Source organism: Muntiacus reevesi, chromosome 11 (genome assembly GCF_963930625.1).
Source record: "Muntiacus reevesi chromosome 11, mMunRee1.1, whole genome shotgun sequence".
Lineage (NCBI taxonomy): Eukaryota > Metazoa > Chordata > Mammalia > Artiodactyla > Cervidae > Muntiacus > Muntiacus reevesi.
This window is the reverse complement of record NC_089259.1, coordinates 34,464,946-34,478,699: the sequence shown is the minus strand read 5'-3', so window position 1 is coordinate 34,478,699 and position 13,754 is coordinate 34,464,946. Positions and strand designations below refer to the sequence as shown.

At 36.8% G+C, this 13,754-nt stretch overlaps 1 protein-coding gene across 6 annotated transcripts in view; it reads left to right on the top strand.

Moving 5' to 3' along the window:
• RNF17 (ring finger protein 17) overlaps positions 1 to 13,754 on the top strand; it is a 117,934-nt gene that overhangs the window by 100,184 nt on the left and 3,996 nt on the right. For all 6 annotated transcript variants that reach the window (XM_065901934.1, XM_065901931.1, XM_065901933.1 and 3 more), the window contains 8 exons: positions 880 to 999; positions 2,986 to 3,066; positions 5,091 to 5,216; positions 6,331 to 6,387; positions 8,404 to 8,520; positions 9,652 to 9,820; positions 11,512 to 11,647; positions 13,522 to 13,711. In XM_065901934.1, coding sequence (XP_065758006.1) covers positions 880 to 999; positions 2,986 to 3,066; positions 5,091 to 5,216; positions 6,331 to 6,387; positions 8,404 to 8,520; positions 9,652 to 9,820; positions 11,512 to 11,647; positions 13,522 to 13,711 — 996 coding nt within the window. The remainder of the gene's footprint in view (positions 1 to 879; positions 1,000 to 2,985; positions 3,067 to 5,090; positions 5,217 to 6,330; positions 6,388 to 8,403; positions 8,521 to 9,651; positions 9,821 to 11,511; positions 11,648 to 13,521; positions 13,712 to 13,754) is intronic.

The following is a 13,754-nucleotide window of genomic DNA, read 5'->3' as shown; positions in this document are numbered from 1 at the left end:
AGTTTGAGCAAATTCAGGGAGATAGTGAAGGACAGGGAATCCTGGAGTGCTGAAGTTCATGGGGTCGCAAACAGCTGGACTCAGCTTAGCAACTGAACAACAACAAGGACTGAATAGGTGGAGCACAGAGGATTTTTTAGGGCAGTGAAACACCCTGTGTTTTCACAGTGTCAGTCCCATAAGGTGTATACCAGTAAATGAACCCTAATGTAACCTCGGTGGACCTTGATTATGATGTATCCTTATAGGTTCATGATTATAACAAATTACCATTGTTGTACAGGATGTTACAGTGTGAGAGGTGGGATGGGAGATGAGGGGCTATTGGGAAATCTCTCTACCTTTTCTCTAAATTTTGCTGTGAACCCAAAATTCTTTTAAAACTTAAGTCTTCAGAAAGTTACTTTACAAAAAAGTTTGAGGATCACTGGATGATATAAAAACAAGTTTCTTTCTCGTAGAACTTCTCAGAACCTTTGTTAGGCATGTGATTCTCCAAGAAGGGAACAATACATGCAGTTTCTCAAACTGTGAAGCTGTCTGAGGAAAACTGAGAATTTGAGATACATTCTTTCATTAAGTGGAAGTCAGGACCTCTAAAATACTTAGAAAAACAAAAGATTTAAACATCCTCCAAAAAATTGATTATTATCAAGAAAAAATGTTCATGTGTAAGAAAACCTTTTGACAATGAGGTTTGATAACACTCTGGGATGAGGAAATAATGATGTTACTTTTTTGTCTGGAGATTTTTAAAATCCAGATTTCTCTCTCTTTCTGGAATGTTTTCTTTTTAATAAAGAAATAACAGAAGGAGTCCCTTCTGTCCCCTAATTTTTAGTACTAAATTTTAATTACAAGTTTTATTTTTTCTGTTAGGTACAATATTTGGATCATGGATTCACTGAGAAGATTCCACAGTGTCATCTTTATCCTATTTTACTGTATCCTGATACACCCCAATTTTGTATTCCTTGTCAGCTCTATAACACCGTACCTGTGAGTAAACAGTGATTTGTAGGGTGGAATTTTAAGTACTGCCTTTTTATTAATAATAATCTTTAGAAATTGGAATGTAAAACAAAATCCCTTTTAGTAAATAGTAAAATATTTAGAAATAAGCTTACTAAGACAGCTAAAGGGCCTTTATTGAAGAAAACTACAGGATTATACTAAAGGGTATAAAAACAGTGAGTAAATTTAAGAGATGTAGTTTCTTCATAGATGAGAATTTTGTTTGAGGTTATTAATTTTTAGTTATTGTTTCAAGAAATTGGAAGCAGGAGCAGAGAAAATAATGGCATACTATCTCTTGCTGCATAACAAATTAAGCTTAAAATTTAGTGATCTGAATCAACAATAAGCTTTTTAAAAATTTCATACAGTTTCTATGATTCAGGCATTGGGAGCAGCTTAACTGAGTGGTTTTAGCTTAGAGTCCCTGGTGACACAGCAGAAAAGAGGTGCACCAGAAATGCAGATCCAAAGAACTGACAGATAAGGATCTACTTCCAGATGTTCACTCACAGGGCACTGGCACTAAGCTGGGGCTTCTCATGGGCTTTTGGCAAGAAGCCCCTGTTCTGGCTATGTGAACATCAACATAGAAGGTAACAGTTGCTTCCCTGCTGGCTCAGAAGTAAAGAATCTGCCTGCGTTGGCGGGAGACCTGGATTCAATCCCTAGAGGGGAATGGTTACCCGCTCCAGTATTCTTGCCTGGAGAATTCCATGGACCAAGGAGCCTGGTAGGCTGCAGTCTGTGCGGTCACAAAGAGTCGGACACGACTGAGCGACCAACACTTTCACTCACTGTAGTTGTTATACAAACATTGCATTGACATGTTGGTCTTTTTTTTTTTTTTTTTTAAGTTTTATGATGCTTTTTTTTTTAGGTCTTCCCTGTAGTTCAAACAGTAAAGAATCTGCCTGCAATGCAGGAGACCCGGGTTCAATCCCTGGATTGGGAAGATCCTCTGGAGAAGGAAATGGCAGTCCACTCCAGTATTCTTGCCAGAGAATCCCATTGATAGAGGAGCCTGGCGGACTACAGTCCGTGGGATCACAAAGAGCCGGACATGACTGAGCAACCAGCACCATCACTAAACATGATGCTTTTTGGGGAGGTGTAGGTTTATATTTTTAAATCATAAAATGCTTTAAGAGAATAGTATTTGAGGAGGCTGATATAAATTATTGGTTTCTTTTTTTAATTAATTTAATTGGAAGCTAATTACTTTACAATATTGTAGTGGTTTTTGCCGAACATCGACATGAATCAGCCATGGGTGCACATGTTCCCCATCCAGAAACCCCCTCTCACCTCCCTCCCCATCCCATCCCCCAGGGTCATTCCAGTGTACCAGCCCTGAGCACCCTGTCTCATGCATCGAACCTGGACCGGCGATCTGCTTCACATATGATAGTATGCACATTTCAACACTACCCTTTTCAAATTATGCCACCCTCACCTTCTCCCACAGAGTCCAAAAGACTGTTCTTTATATCTTTGTCTCTTTTGCTGTCTCACATATAGGGTCATCGTTACCATCTTTCTAAATTCCATATATATGCGTCAGTATATTGTATTGGTGTTTTTCTTTCTGACTTACTTCACTCTGTATAATAGGCTCCAGTTTCATCCACCTCATTAGAACTGATTCAAATGCATTCTTTTTAATGGCTGAGTGATATTCTTTGTGTATATGTGTGTGTGTGTGTGTGTGTATGTGTGTGTGTGTGTGTGTGTGTGTGTGTGTGTGTACCACAGTTTTCTTATCCATTTGTCTGCCAGTAGACATCTAGGTTGCCTCCAAATTATTAATTTCTTAAGATTTTCTTTATTATATACCCATGATTCTCTGTGCAAACTGCCTGTATATTTTGTCCTCTTCTAGTGTTATCTGTTTATGGCTACTTTTGTGTATCTTCATTTACTTTCTGCTCTTATCTTGTGAAAGAACCTGAGTTTATTAATCCCAAATAGGTTGGGAATGTCTGGCAACCAGATGCAGTAGAACTCCTTCAAGAGCTGCTTTCAAAGAGAGAGGTGGAAATTCATATTATGGTAATTTGTATTTAAAGTATATATCATTGATTTAGTTTATCTGTCATAAAGTGTTACAGGTAACATAATTTGTGAGGTTTTTTTTAATGAAGAACTGTGTTCCTGTGTGATTGTAAACTATTCATTAATATAAAAAAGTTACCACTTTGGTTCCTAGGCTCATTTTAAATAGGCTAATTTTGAGAAAGTTCCTGAGAACTTCCCAGAAGCAAGAAAGTCAGTAATTTGGAAGATCCCTTATTAACAACTTACTTTGACATGGGAGGAAATGGAGCTGTTTATGAAAACACACATAGTTTTCAGGATGGTGCTGTGTGTGTAGCACTGTGTTAGGTGCAGGTAATTCTTGCCCTCAAAGGCCTTGTCTACTTAGTGAAACAGTGAGACACAAGACAAAAACCTGAAGACTTTACACCACAAAGAACTTGCTGGGAACTGGTGACTGGTAAAAACAGTTAAGTGTAATAGGAATGAAAGAATGGGAAAGTCAGTGAAGTTCTCCTGACCAGAGAAATTCAGTGTTCAGGTAGGCACGGGGACAGAAATGGACATGTCTTGAGGAGATGTGTTTCCTAGAACAGTGGAAGTTTTGTGAGGAACAGTGGTGGGAATAGAGTGTACATGAAGCAGACATCAGTCAAGAGGCCCGTTGGAGGTTCCTGAGCAGTGAAGTAAAGAGAAGATTAACTGGGATCTTGTTTGAGGATTCCAGTAGGAAGATATAAAACCATAAGGAAGTATTTCTCTATGAAAGGTGTGATGATAGGCTGACAAGATCTTAAAAGAGCCACAGACACAAATAAAATGATAGAGAAGCCTATACAGTTGTTCACAGCCTCTGTGGGCTGTCCTGGAGGTCCCTGTGAGATGGCACTGTTGAGTTTATGCAGGTGGCTTACTTTGCTGCTTGGCTTAGCCTTGGAGAACAGCATGGAGTGTACCAAAGGCCCTCGATTTCTCAGAAACCATGCCGGTGCTGCCTACATCCCTGCTACCGTAACTGACCTCCCCCAGAAATGCCACTCTGCCTGATGACTGATGGCACTGACTGGGTGCTTCTCACCTGCTGGACACTGTCTTTGGCCTGCAGATGCATCAAGAGTCAGAGAGTCATAAACTCAAGTCTTCGTTGAGCTTCCATTTTAGTGATGGGAAACAAAACAAACAAAAATACACACACACACACATATAGGGAGAGGTGGGCAGGGGAGGGATGACATTTTAATACAGTGGTCAGGGAAGACATCCCTAAAAAGATAAAACTTGATTAAAACTTTTAAATGGTGAGAAGAGACACGGCGCAGATAGCAGAACAGTGCAGAGAGCTCTAGGCCAAAGATGCCTGGAGCATTCAGGGAGCGGGAGCAGACTGGGAAGGAGCTGGAGTAGGAGAGCTGAGAGAGCTGCAGTGGATGTGATCCGACCTCATGTGTTGTTTTCATTCTGAATGGTGGAAACTGGACAGGAGAGAGAGGTATAAGCAGGAGATCTGCTGGGAGGCAGTACACTAACTCAGCAGAGACCTGAGTTTGGACCAAGTTGGTATCAAGTGAGTGATGGTCAGCTCATCACTCAGGTGCTTGTTAGGTACCTGATATCTGTAAATGGACCCACGAGTTTTAAAACCATTTATGACTCCTGGACTTGTTAATTTCTTCTGATTCCTACCATTTGGGGATTTTTACCTAAATTTCATTGCTTTACCCCTAAGCATACTTTTTCTTTCTCCTCCTACTTATTATAAATTATTAGTATCATCTAAAGATGATGTATAGTATATTATTTTCTGATAACTAGAAAACTCTCTACCTTATAGGCATGTAAATATTTTATAACTACCAAAGTAGTAGAATTATTGCTTCATTATCTGCCAAAATACCAGGAAGGAAATTTTATAAAATGACTCACTAGTCAAACAAGTAATACTGTGATTGTCAGAAGTCCAATTCCATTTTTGCTGAGTATAAAGTTTTAATCTTCAGACTGTTTTTATAGTAATGATCTCCTTTATTGAACTTAAATAGGAACTACCAGAAAATCCATGGGGGAAATTATCTATTCATCTCTATTTTGGTGGAATGTCACTTTCTTATTTTTTGGCACACCATAAATATTGCACTTTTGAACAATCTGAGGAAATACTGAAGGAAGTAAGTAAAGTATGTTTCTTTAAAATCTATACTGTAAAGAAAAATATGGTTAAAAATTGTCATGTTTTGTCTCATGCCTCAAGTCTTCCATATAGTCCTACATGTCTGATTTGTTAAGAGAGCCTAGAGGATTTGTAATTCTTTATTGAGAAAGCTTTATAAATGTCCTAAAAAAAACTTTTCAGTTGCACTAAAATTCACTTAATGTTTTTGTATCTTCAAACCTAATAAGAAGCTCATGTTCTCCAGCATTGTTTGAATGCAGATGTGAATGATAAAATCATAATGAAGTTTGCTGCCAGAAATTGACTCCCAGGATAAAATGTTTTTTCCTCATATCTGATATAACATTTCCCTCGTTTTGCCTGTAGGAACTCAGAGCCAGATTTTAAGCTTAGCTTCAGTAAACAGCCCATTCCAGTTGCCTGGTGCCTCTGTGTTTAATATCTTTAAAAAACATTAGCCTGTTATAGATACGGTTTCATATTGCAGGCTGCCACAAGTATTTTATCAAAATAGGGTACACACCATAAATAATAGCATGAACATTTTATGTAGCAAGATATTGTTAGACTTACAATTCACTTATTAGGTTTTTGAATATTCATTTTATCTGCAGTACACAACCAGACAGTGGGTGGTCAGTGCAGTGAAGGAAATTACTTTTTTCTCTCAAATGGAAAACTATTGCATAACTTTGTACATACACATAATCCTCACAGCCAGCTATTTCTATTGAGCAGAGAAGTGTTTGGTTTGTGTGCATATGTGCCCCTGTGTGTTTGTGTTAAAAGTGTTTCATCTGTTAAACGGGTTTTTATAAAGATCATTTAGTCTTTTCCAGATGTATGTACTCTTCACTGTGGACATTTAAAATGAAAGATAAGAGTTCCCACTCTTATAAACTGATTACAGTTGTTGACATGCTTCTAGCATAATTTGAGGATTCTTCTTGTTGCAATGTTAAATTACTCAGAACACTAAATTTTCCTATAGTTAAGCTAAAATGAATGCCAACAAGAACATGCACACAGTTTTTGTGGAATGAAATGAAAGTGTCTTAAAACAATATTATATAGGTAAAGTTTTCATTGATAATACTATATTATTTCAGAATCCAACAGATTACAATAAAAAGTATGAGGAAGAGAGATGGAAAATAAGGTTTGAGGTAAGTTTCAATCTAAATATTTTAAAAATTTGGATACTTCATCAATACAAAGAATTTCATTCAAGATCAGGAAGTAAGCATTTTCTTCTGTAGTAACAGCTTTATTGAGAGAATTCATATACCATAAAATTTAACTTTTTAAAGTGTACAAGTACAAGCAGTGGTTTTTTAACATATTCACAGAGTTGTGTGATCATTACAGCTATCTAATTCCACAACTTTTCATCTCAAAAGGGAAGCCCCACACCAGCAGCAATCACTTCCTACCTCCCTCCACCCCGCAGTTTCCTGGAAACTGTCTCTGTGGGTTTGCCTGTCCTGGACGTTTCATAGAAAGTGAATTATATAGTACATAGTCCTTTGTTACTGGCTTCTTTCATTGACCATAATGTTTGCAAGTTTGAATCATGTTGTATGTGTCCTTTTTATTGTTGAATAATATTCCATTATATGGATACACCACATTTTATTTACCCATTCATCAGTTGATGGACATTTGGATTGTTTTTACCTTTACAGATAGTAAATAAAGCTACTATGAATATTTGTGTACAAAGTTTTAAGTAAATGTTGGTTTTTGCTCCTCTTGAGTATAGACCTAGAAGTGGAATTACTAAGTCATGAGAATTACACAGTCATATGACTGTGTTTACCATTTTAAGAAACTGTGAAACTTATCCAAATGACTACAATAAGTTACTTTGGTACTAGGATTGTACAAGGGTTCCATTTTCTTCATATCCTCACCAACACTTGTTATCTTGACTTGTTTCCTAGCCATCTTAGGATAGGTATGAAGATACAAGTCCCTTATCAAACATGATTTGCAAATATTTCTGTCATTCTGTGGGTTGTCTTTTCACTTTCTTGATGATATCCGTTGAAGCGCCAAAGTTTTAAATATTGGTGAAGTCCAGTTTATCTGTTTTTATTTTTTATTTTGTCACGTGTGCTTTTTGCTGTGCAGAAAGTGTTTTTTTTTTTCCTTTTGCATTCTCTGATAAGAAAGTGTTTTGATAAGTAAAATTTTATGCTTTATAGGTAGAATTTAATTCCTATAAGGACTTCCCTGGTGGTCCAGTGGTTAAGACTCTGCATTCCCAAATGCAGGGGGCGCTGGGTCAATCCCTGGTCAGGAAACCTAAACCCCTACATGCTGCATCTAGACCCAGCCCAGCCAAATAAAAAAATTTACAAAAATGATTCCTATAATTATAAAAATAACATATGCTTGCTGTAAACTGTTTTGTAACAAATCAGTAAAATTTTAACAGTGGAGAGTCACTTTTTGCTGAAATCAGCTAAGTGGTTCAAGTATGTGTTTTGCCACCAGTTTGGAATTGTTACATAAGTGAGTCTACAAATTTGAATGTGATTATTGTACTATTTATACTGAGTACCATATTCAGGATTTTTATAAGTTAATAAAAGTCACCTATATTTTTATATATATTTGCTTTTAACAATTGCTGACTGCTGTGATCCTCTTTGGAATCATATAACTTTTAATTATTCTTTATCCTTTTATAGAACTTAAGGGAGAGCACACTTTTCTGATGATTTTTAACTTAAATCTTCTTCTGGCATTTCATATATTATTTTAGTTTTTATTATAAAATACATACTCTAAAAATGAATGCAATACTACAGAAATGTGAAAAGGAAAGAACTTGCCCCCATTCTACACCTCAAACACCCCAGTCCCACTGAGCAGTGTCAGTTTGTTAACTATTCTTCTAAAATATTATGTGTATATGTAAATACTATAATAATATGTAAATAAACATTCTTGTGGGGGGGGCAGTTAACATCTTTTTTTTTAGGCAGGAGACAAAAGCATTCTAAAGATCTTTTGATTGCTTACCACATTTTGGTCCTGCTACAACAAAATTGTTTTGTGATAGTCTCAGCTAGCTTTTTGTTAAGAAAGTAAACTGGCATTGGAATGAACTTTAATAATGTAATGACTTTCTGTAATAGTCATTCTGAAATTTTAATTTATTTGCACTGTTTTAGGATTTGCTTTTGCCTGAAACCGAGACTCCTATTTTACCACCATATTTGTCTTCATCTCTGCCTCCCCCTGAGGAACTCTATGCTGTTCAAGTTAAGCACGTTGTCTCACCCAGTGAAGTATGTAATTTCGGTAACACTGTTGGTTATGGTCTTAACTCTAGGATGGATTCTTCACATTTCTATCTTCCTGACTTTATTAACAATTGCTGACCTCTAGTTTACCTACCCTATAGTTTCTTCTTCAAATATCTGTTTATACTTAGTAAGGCAACTGTTTCTTAATCACTTTTGGGTTTTCCCAGTAATGTATAGCTCTTTAAATCAAATATTTAGATTTTTAAGTTTGAACTTACTGCCACCAAAGAAATCTCAGACGTTTCATTCCCCTGTCCTCTTCCTACATTGAACTTACGTACTCTTTACCCTGCTCTGTTTTTTCATACTGTCACCTTCTAATGTACCGCCACTTTCTTGCTATGTCTGTCTACATCTCCCTACTAGAATGTAATTCCATGAAGATAGGGATTTGTGTGTTTTGGGTACTGGTATGTCCCTGGAATACCTGGAATCCTACCTGATACATACATAGTAAGGCGCTCAATAAATATTGACTGAGTGAATAAGTACACTAAAGAAAATTCAATTATATATGCTTGACTAACAAGAGAAAAGAGATGACAAATTAATTGGCAGTGCAGTCCTTCAGCTGTTTTTATACAGTAAACTATTCCTTCACAAGCGAGGAGAATTTACTCCATAATTTCATCAGAAAACATAGTAGTGTAACCTATTGTTGGTTTTTATAATGATTTTTAACTAGTTATTATTGTTGCAGAACAAATTACCCCAAATTTAGCAGCTTAAAACAACACACATGAAAGTCAGGAATCCAGGGTGTCAAGGTGTTGGAAAAGGGGTGTGCTGCTGCAGGATCCAATTCCAGAGCTTGGTGCTGGACTCCTGCCCTGTGGGCCTCTCCTGGGCCTGCTGACATGCATGTGCCTGCCCCTGGCGGACCAGGCACCACCGAGGCAGAGGCCACATTTTCTGCAGTCTGAGCTCAGTAGTCACTACCATCATGCTATGGCATTTTTCAGCCACAGAGAGCAAGTCTGGTTTGATATGCGGACTTAACTCTATAAGGACCATGGGGCCTTTTGGAGGCTTTGCTGCAGTACTTTTGCCCATATCATGAATACTGAAAGTTACAGAATTTGAATGTTTTTCCCTTCCGTTCCCCCAACTCAGGTATATATTTGCCTTGATTCTGTCGAAAGTTGTAGTTTGTTTAACCAGCACAGTGACACAGAAGACAGTGGAGTCGGCTGGGAATCTGAGTCCGAGAGCCTCGAGGAGGCACTGCGGAGGTTCAATAAGAATGTGGAGACATTCCCTCCTCTGACAGACTTCAGAACAGGTACCAGTCTTTCAGGAAAGTGGGATTCCTAATGAAATCATTGTTTTGTTTCAGTGCTGATGAGATTGAGTTGTTTCTAAGGTTAACTGGTATTTTTATTGCCCTCACTATATAGCTTGGCCTCATGCCTTGGGGCACTTTGATTTTCCAAAGCTTAGGCCACCTGTGAACACTTGACTGCACGAAGATGGCTTTTCTGAGCTTGAGGTTTTGCCAGTAGCTCCAAATTGTGAGTTGTTATTTAGACCTAAATGGCACTTAATTTCATTACAAGCCACCTAGAGAATTTTGGTGTGAGGGCAGGGGAATTCACATTGTGTCCAGTCCTGTCAGGATGGACGAAATTCTGCTTTTTCCCTTTCTTATATATATAACCATCCTTTATTAAATACATGGGATTCTCCTACAAGGAAAATGCATTTCGTTACCTGTGGTGACAATTCCTGAAATACTGAGTGGTGTCTGTACGTTTTATCCATGTCATGTATAGAGATGCATTCATCCTTGTAGTTTGTATTTATCAGAGGATACTTTAGCAAAGGAAAGCTAGAGCCTAATGTCTTATCTGCTACTTAGTAAGATTTTAATCACTTGTGACCCATGTTTGGCTGATAAACAACACTTGCCGTTTCCCCTGCCTGGAAAGTTCTGGAATGTATAGCAGGACCACTGCTCTACTTTCCCCTACTGCAGGTCTTCTTTCCTGATGCTCTTCCTCCCCCACCCCCCAACCTCCCTCCTCTGCCCTGCCCTTCTCCACCACCTCCTCTGCCCTTGCCTCCTCTCCTAGGAAGGGCACTGTAAGCAGGAACACTTTGTACTGCAGTGTCCCCAGCTTTTGAGGAAGGCAACTTGCACAAGTAGGTGCTCATAAATATTTGTTGAATGAGTGAAAGAATAAACTCATTATCATTTTTTCTTTTTGTAAACTAATTTATAGTCTAGAAGAAACAATTCCTTCCTCATGTTCTTCTCTCAAGGGAAGTTACACAATCTGTACATGATATGGTAATTCATGGAGTTATCTATACATATATTGTTTGTGCATTTTTCTATAGTTATTCTTGAATTAAAGTTAAGTATGCATACTTAAAAGTTGATTCATAGGCAAGTGCCTATTAAATACATATGGAATCTATATTAAAGGAGTTGAATAAGGAATCTGTTTGGGTAACACGTTGAGGATATGTGGTTAGAGTGGGTTGGGAGTATATGGTTCAGAACCTTGTAAATTGCTGTCTAAGAACTTGGTACTGCAAACAGTTAAGATGCCATTGAAAAATGTTAAACTAGAAAGCAATGGAATTGGATTGGAGGAGGGGAAATTTTAAAGTGGAATAATAGAAACCATTTTACTATCCTTTGCAGAAGACAGCTGCCCAAAAGAAAAAAGTTGGGGGCATATAAGAAGTGGGAGGAGTGGGAGGATGGTCTAAGCCATGGGAGGTAGAACTAGGAACTCTGAGAATGGGATAAATGTTTTTCTTCAAATGTTTTCCTAATTTAGAGATTAGGAAAAACAGGGTATATAAACAGAAAAAAGAGCACAAGCCAACATATGGCTGTTGAGTATTTAATTCTGAATACTGGGTATATGGGGATTATATCTTCTTTGAACTTTACTGTATTTCAAAACATATCTCTAAGAAAATAAAAGGCAATGTAATTTTCCCCTTTTTCTGTCTTTTCAGAAATGCCTTGCCTTGCAGAATATGATGATGGCTTATGGTATAGAGCAAAGATTGTTTCCATTAAAGAATTTAATCCTCTAGCTGTCCTGGTGCAATTTGTTGATTATGGATCATCTGAAAAGCTGACAGTAAACAGGTTAAAAAACAAAAAAGTAAACTTAGTTAAATTAGGATTCTTAGTTCTATTTTTTTTAATAAAATAATTAAAAAGATTTTACTTCAAAAAGCTATTTTAGAGCTACTATTGGGAGTTTTTTTTTACTCTAAAAGTTATTCTTTATTGTGGTTAAAATGTACATAACATAAAATTTACCATGTTAAATTGTTTAGTTTTTAAAGAAAAAAAATTACCATCATTCATTTTTAAGTATACAATTAATTGACATTAAATACATTCACAGTGTTGTGCCACCACTGCTATTGTCCATTTTCACAACTTTTTCATAATCCCAAACAAAAACTCTGGACCCCTTAGCAACATTCTGTTCCCTTTCCCTCGGCTCCCAGAGAGTCCTCTTCTACTCTTCATGAATTTACTTATAAGTTCTTCATACAAACATAATCATACAATATTTGCCTTTTTATGTCTGGCTTATTTTACTTAGAATAATGTTTTCAGAGTTTATCCAGTTGTAGCATGTCAGAATTTCATTACTTTTACAATTAAGTAATATTCCATTGTACGTATATACCACATTTGTTTATTCATCTGTTGATGGACACTTGGTCTGTGAATAATACTGTGGTGAACACTGACATAAAAAGATCCATTTAAATTCCAGCTTTCAACTGTTTTAGGGTATGTACCTCGAAATGGAACTGCAAGATCACATGGTAATTTCATGTTTAACTTTTTGAGAAAATGCCAAAGTTTTCCATATCAGCTATACTATTTAACATTTTTATCAGCAACACACAGGAGTTCCATTTTCTCCACATCCTTGCCAACACTGTTATTTTTCCAAGTTTTGTTGTTATTTGTAATTATTTTTTTAATAACGATATAATACACATATAAAATCTATCATCTTAACCACTTTCAAACGTATAGTTAAGTAGTGTTATCTCAATTTACATGGTTAGTGCAACAGATCTCCAGAACGCTCTTCACTTTCAAAACTAACTTTGTACCCATTAAATGATTCCTCATTGTCCCTTCATCCAGGCCATCAGCCACCATGCTGCTTTCCACCTCTATGAATTTGATTATTGTAGGTGTATCTCACATCTTTTTATAACTGGCTTATTTCACTTAGCATAATGTCAAGGATCAACTGTGTTATAGCATTGTTAGAATTTTCTTCCTTTTTAAGGCTGAATAATATTCCATCATATGTATTTAACACATTTATCCACACACCCATCAGTGGATACTTGACTGTTGTGAATGATGTTATGAAAATGGACATACAGATATCTCTTTACAACCCTGCTTTCAGTATACTGAGAAGTGGAGTCACTGGATAATATGCTTATTCTTAGTATTTGGAGGAACCACCAAACCTTCCCAGCAGCATTTTACATTCCCACCAAACGTCCAAGGGTTCCAGTTTCTTTCTATATTCTCACCAACACTTGTTATCTTCTGGGTGGTATTTTGTTTTTTTTAATAGTAGCCATGCTAACGGGTATGAGGTGATATCATATCGTATGGCTTTCTTTGGCATTTCCCTGATGATTAGTGATGTTGAACATCTTTTCATGAGCTTGTTGGCCATTTACAGCTCTTTGGAGAAATGTCGTTTTTAACGTGAACATATTTTCTCTCATTCTGCAAGGTGCCTTTTCACTCTATTGATTGTGCCTTTTTGCATAGTTTTAAGTTTTGATATAATTGAATTTTCTTCTGTTGCCTGTGCTCTTGGTCTCATATCAAAGAAATCACTGCCAAATCCAACATCATAAAGTTTTCCCCCAATTGTGACATTTTGAACATTTTTTTAAAATAGCGTTTTTTTTAATTATTCTTTAAAAAAAACATTTTTAATTTTAGAATTTCTTTTGTGACAGACTGCGTCAAATCCCTCTTCATCTTATGCAGTATCCAGCCCGAGCCATAAAGGTTCTCTTGGCAGGGTTTAAACCACCCGTGAGAGATGTAGGAAAGACAAGAATACCATATTGTCCGAAGTGGAGCATGGAAGCATTGTGGGCCATGATAGACTGTCTACAAGGAAAACAACTTTATGCTTCTTCCATGGTAAGTATCTGTCTTAACTGACCAAGATTCTCTTGAAGCTATT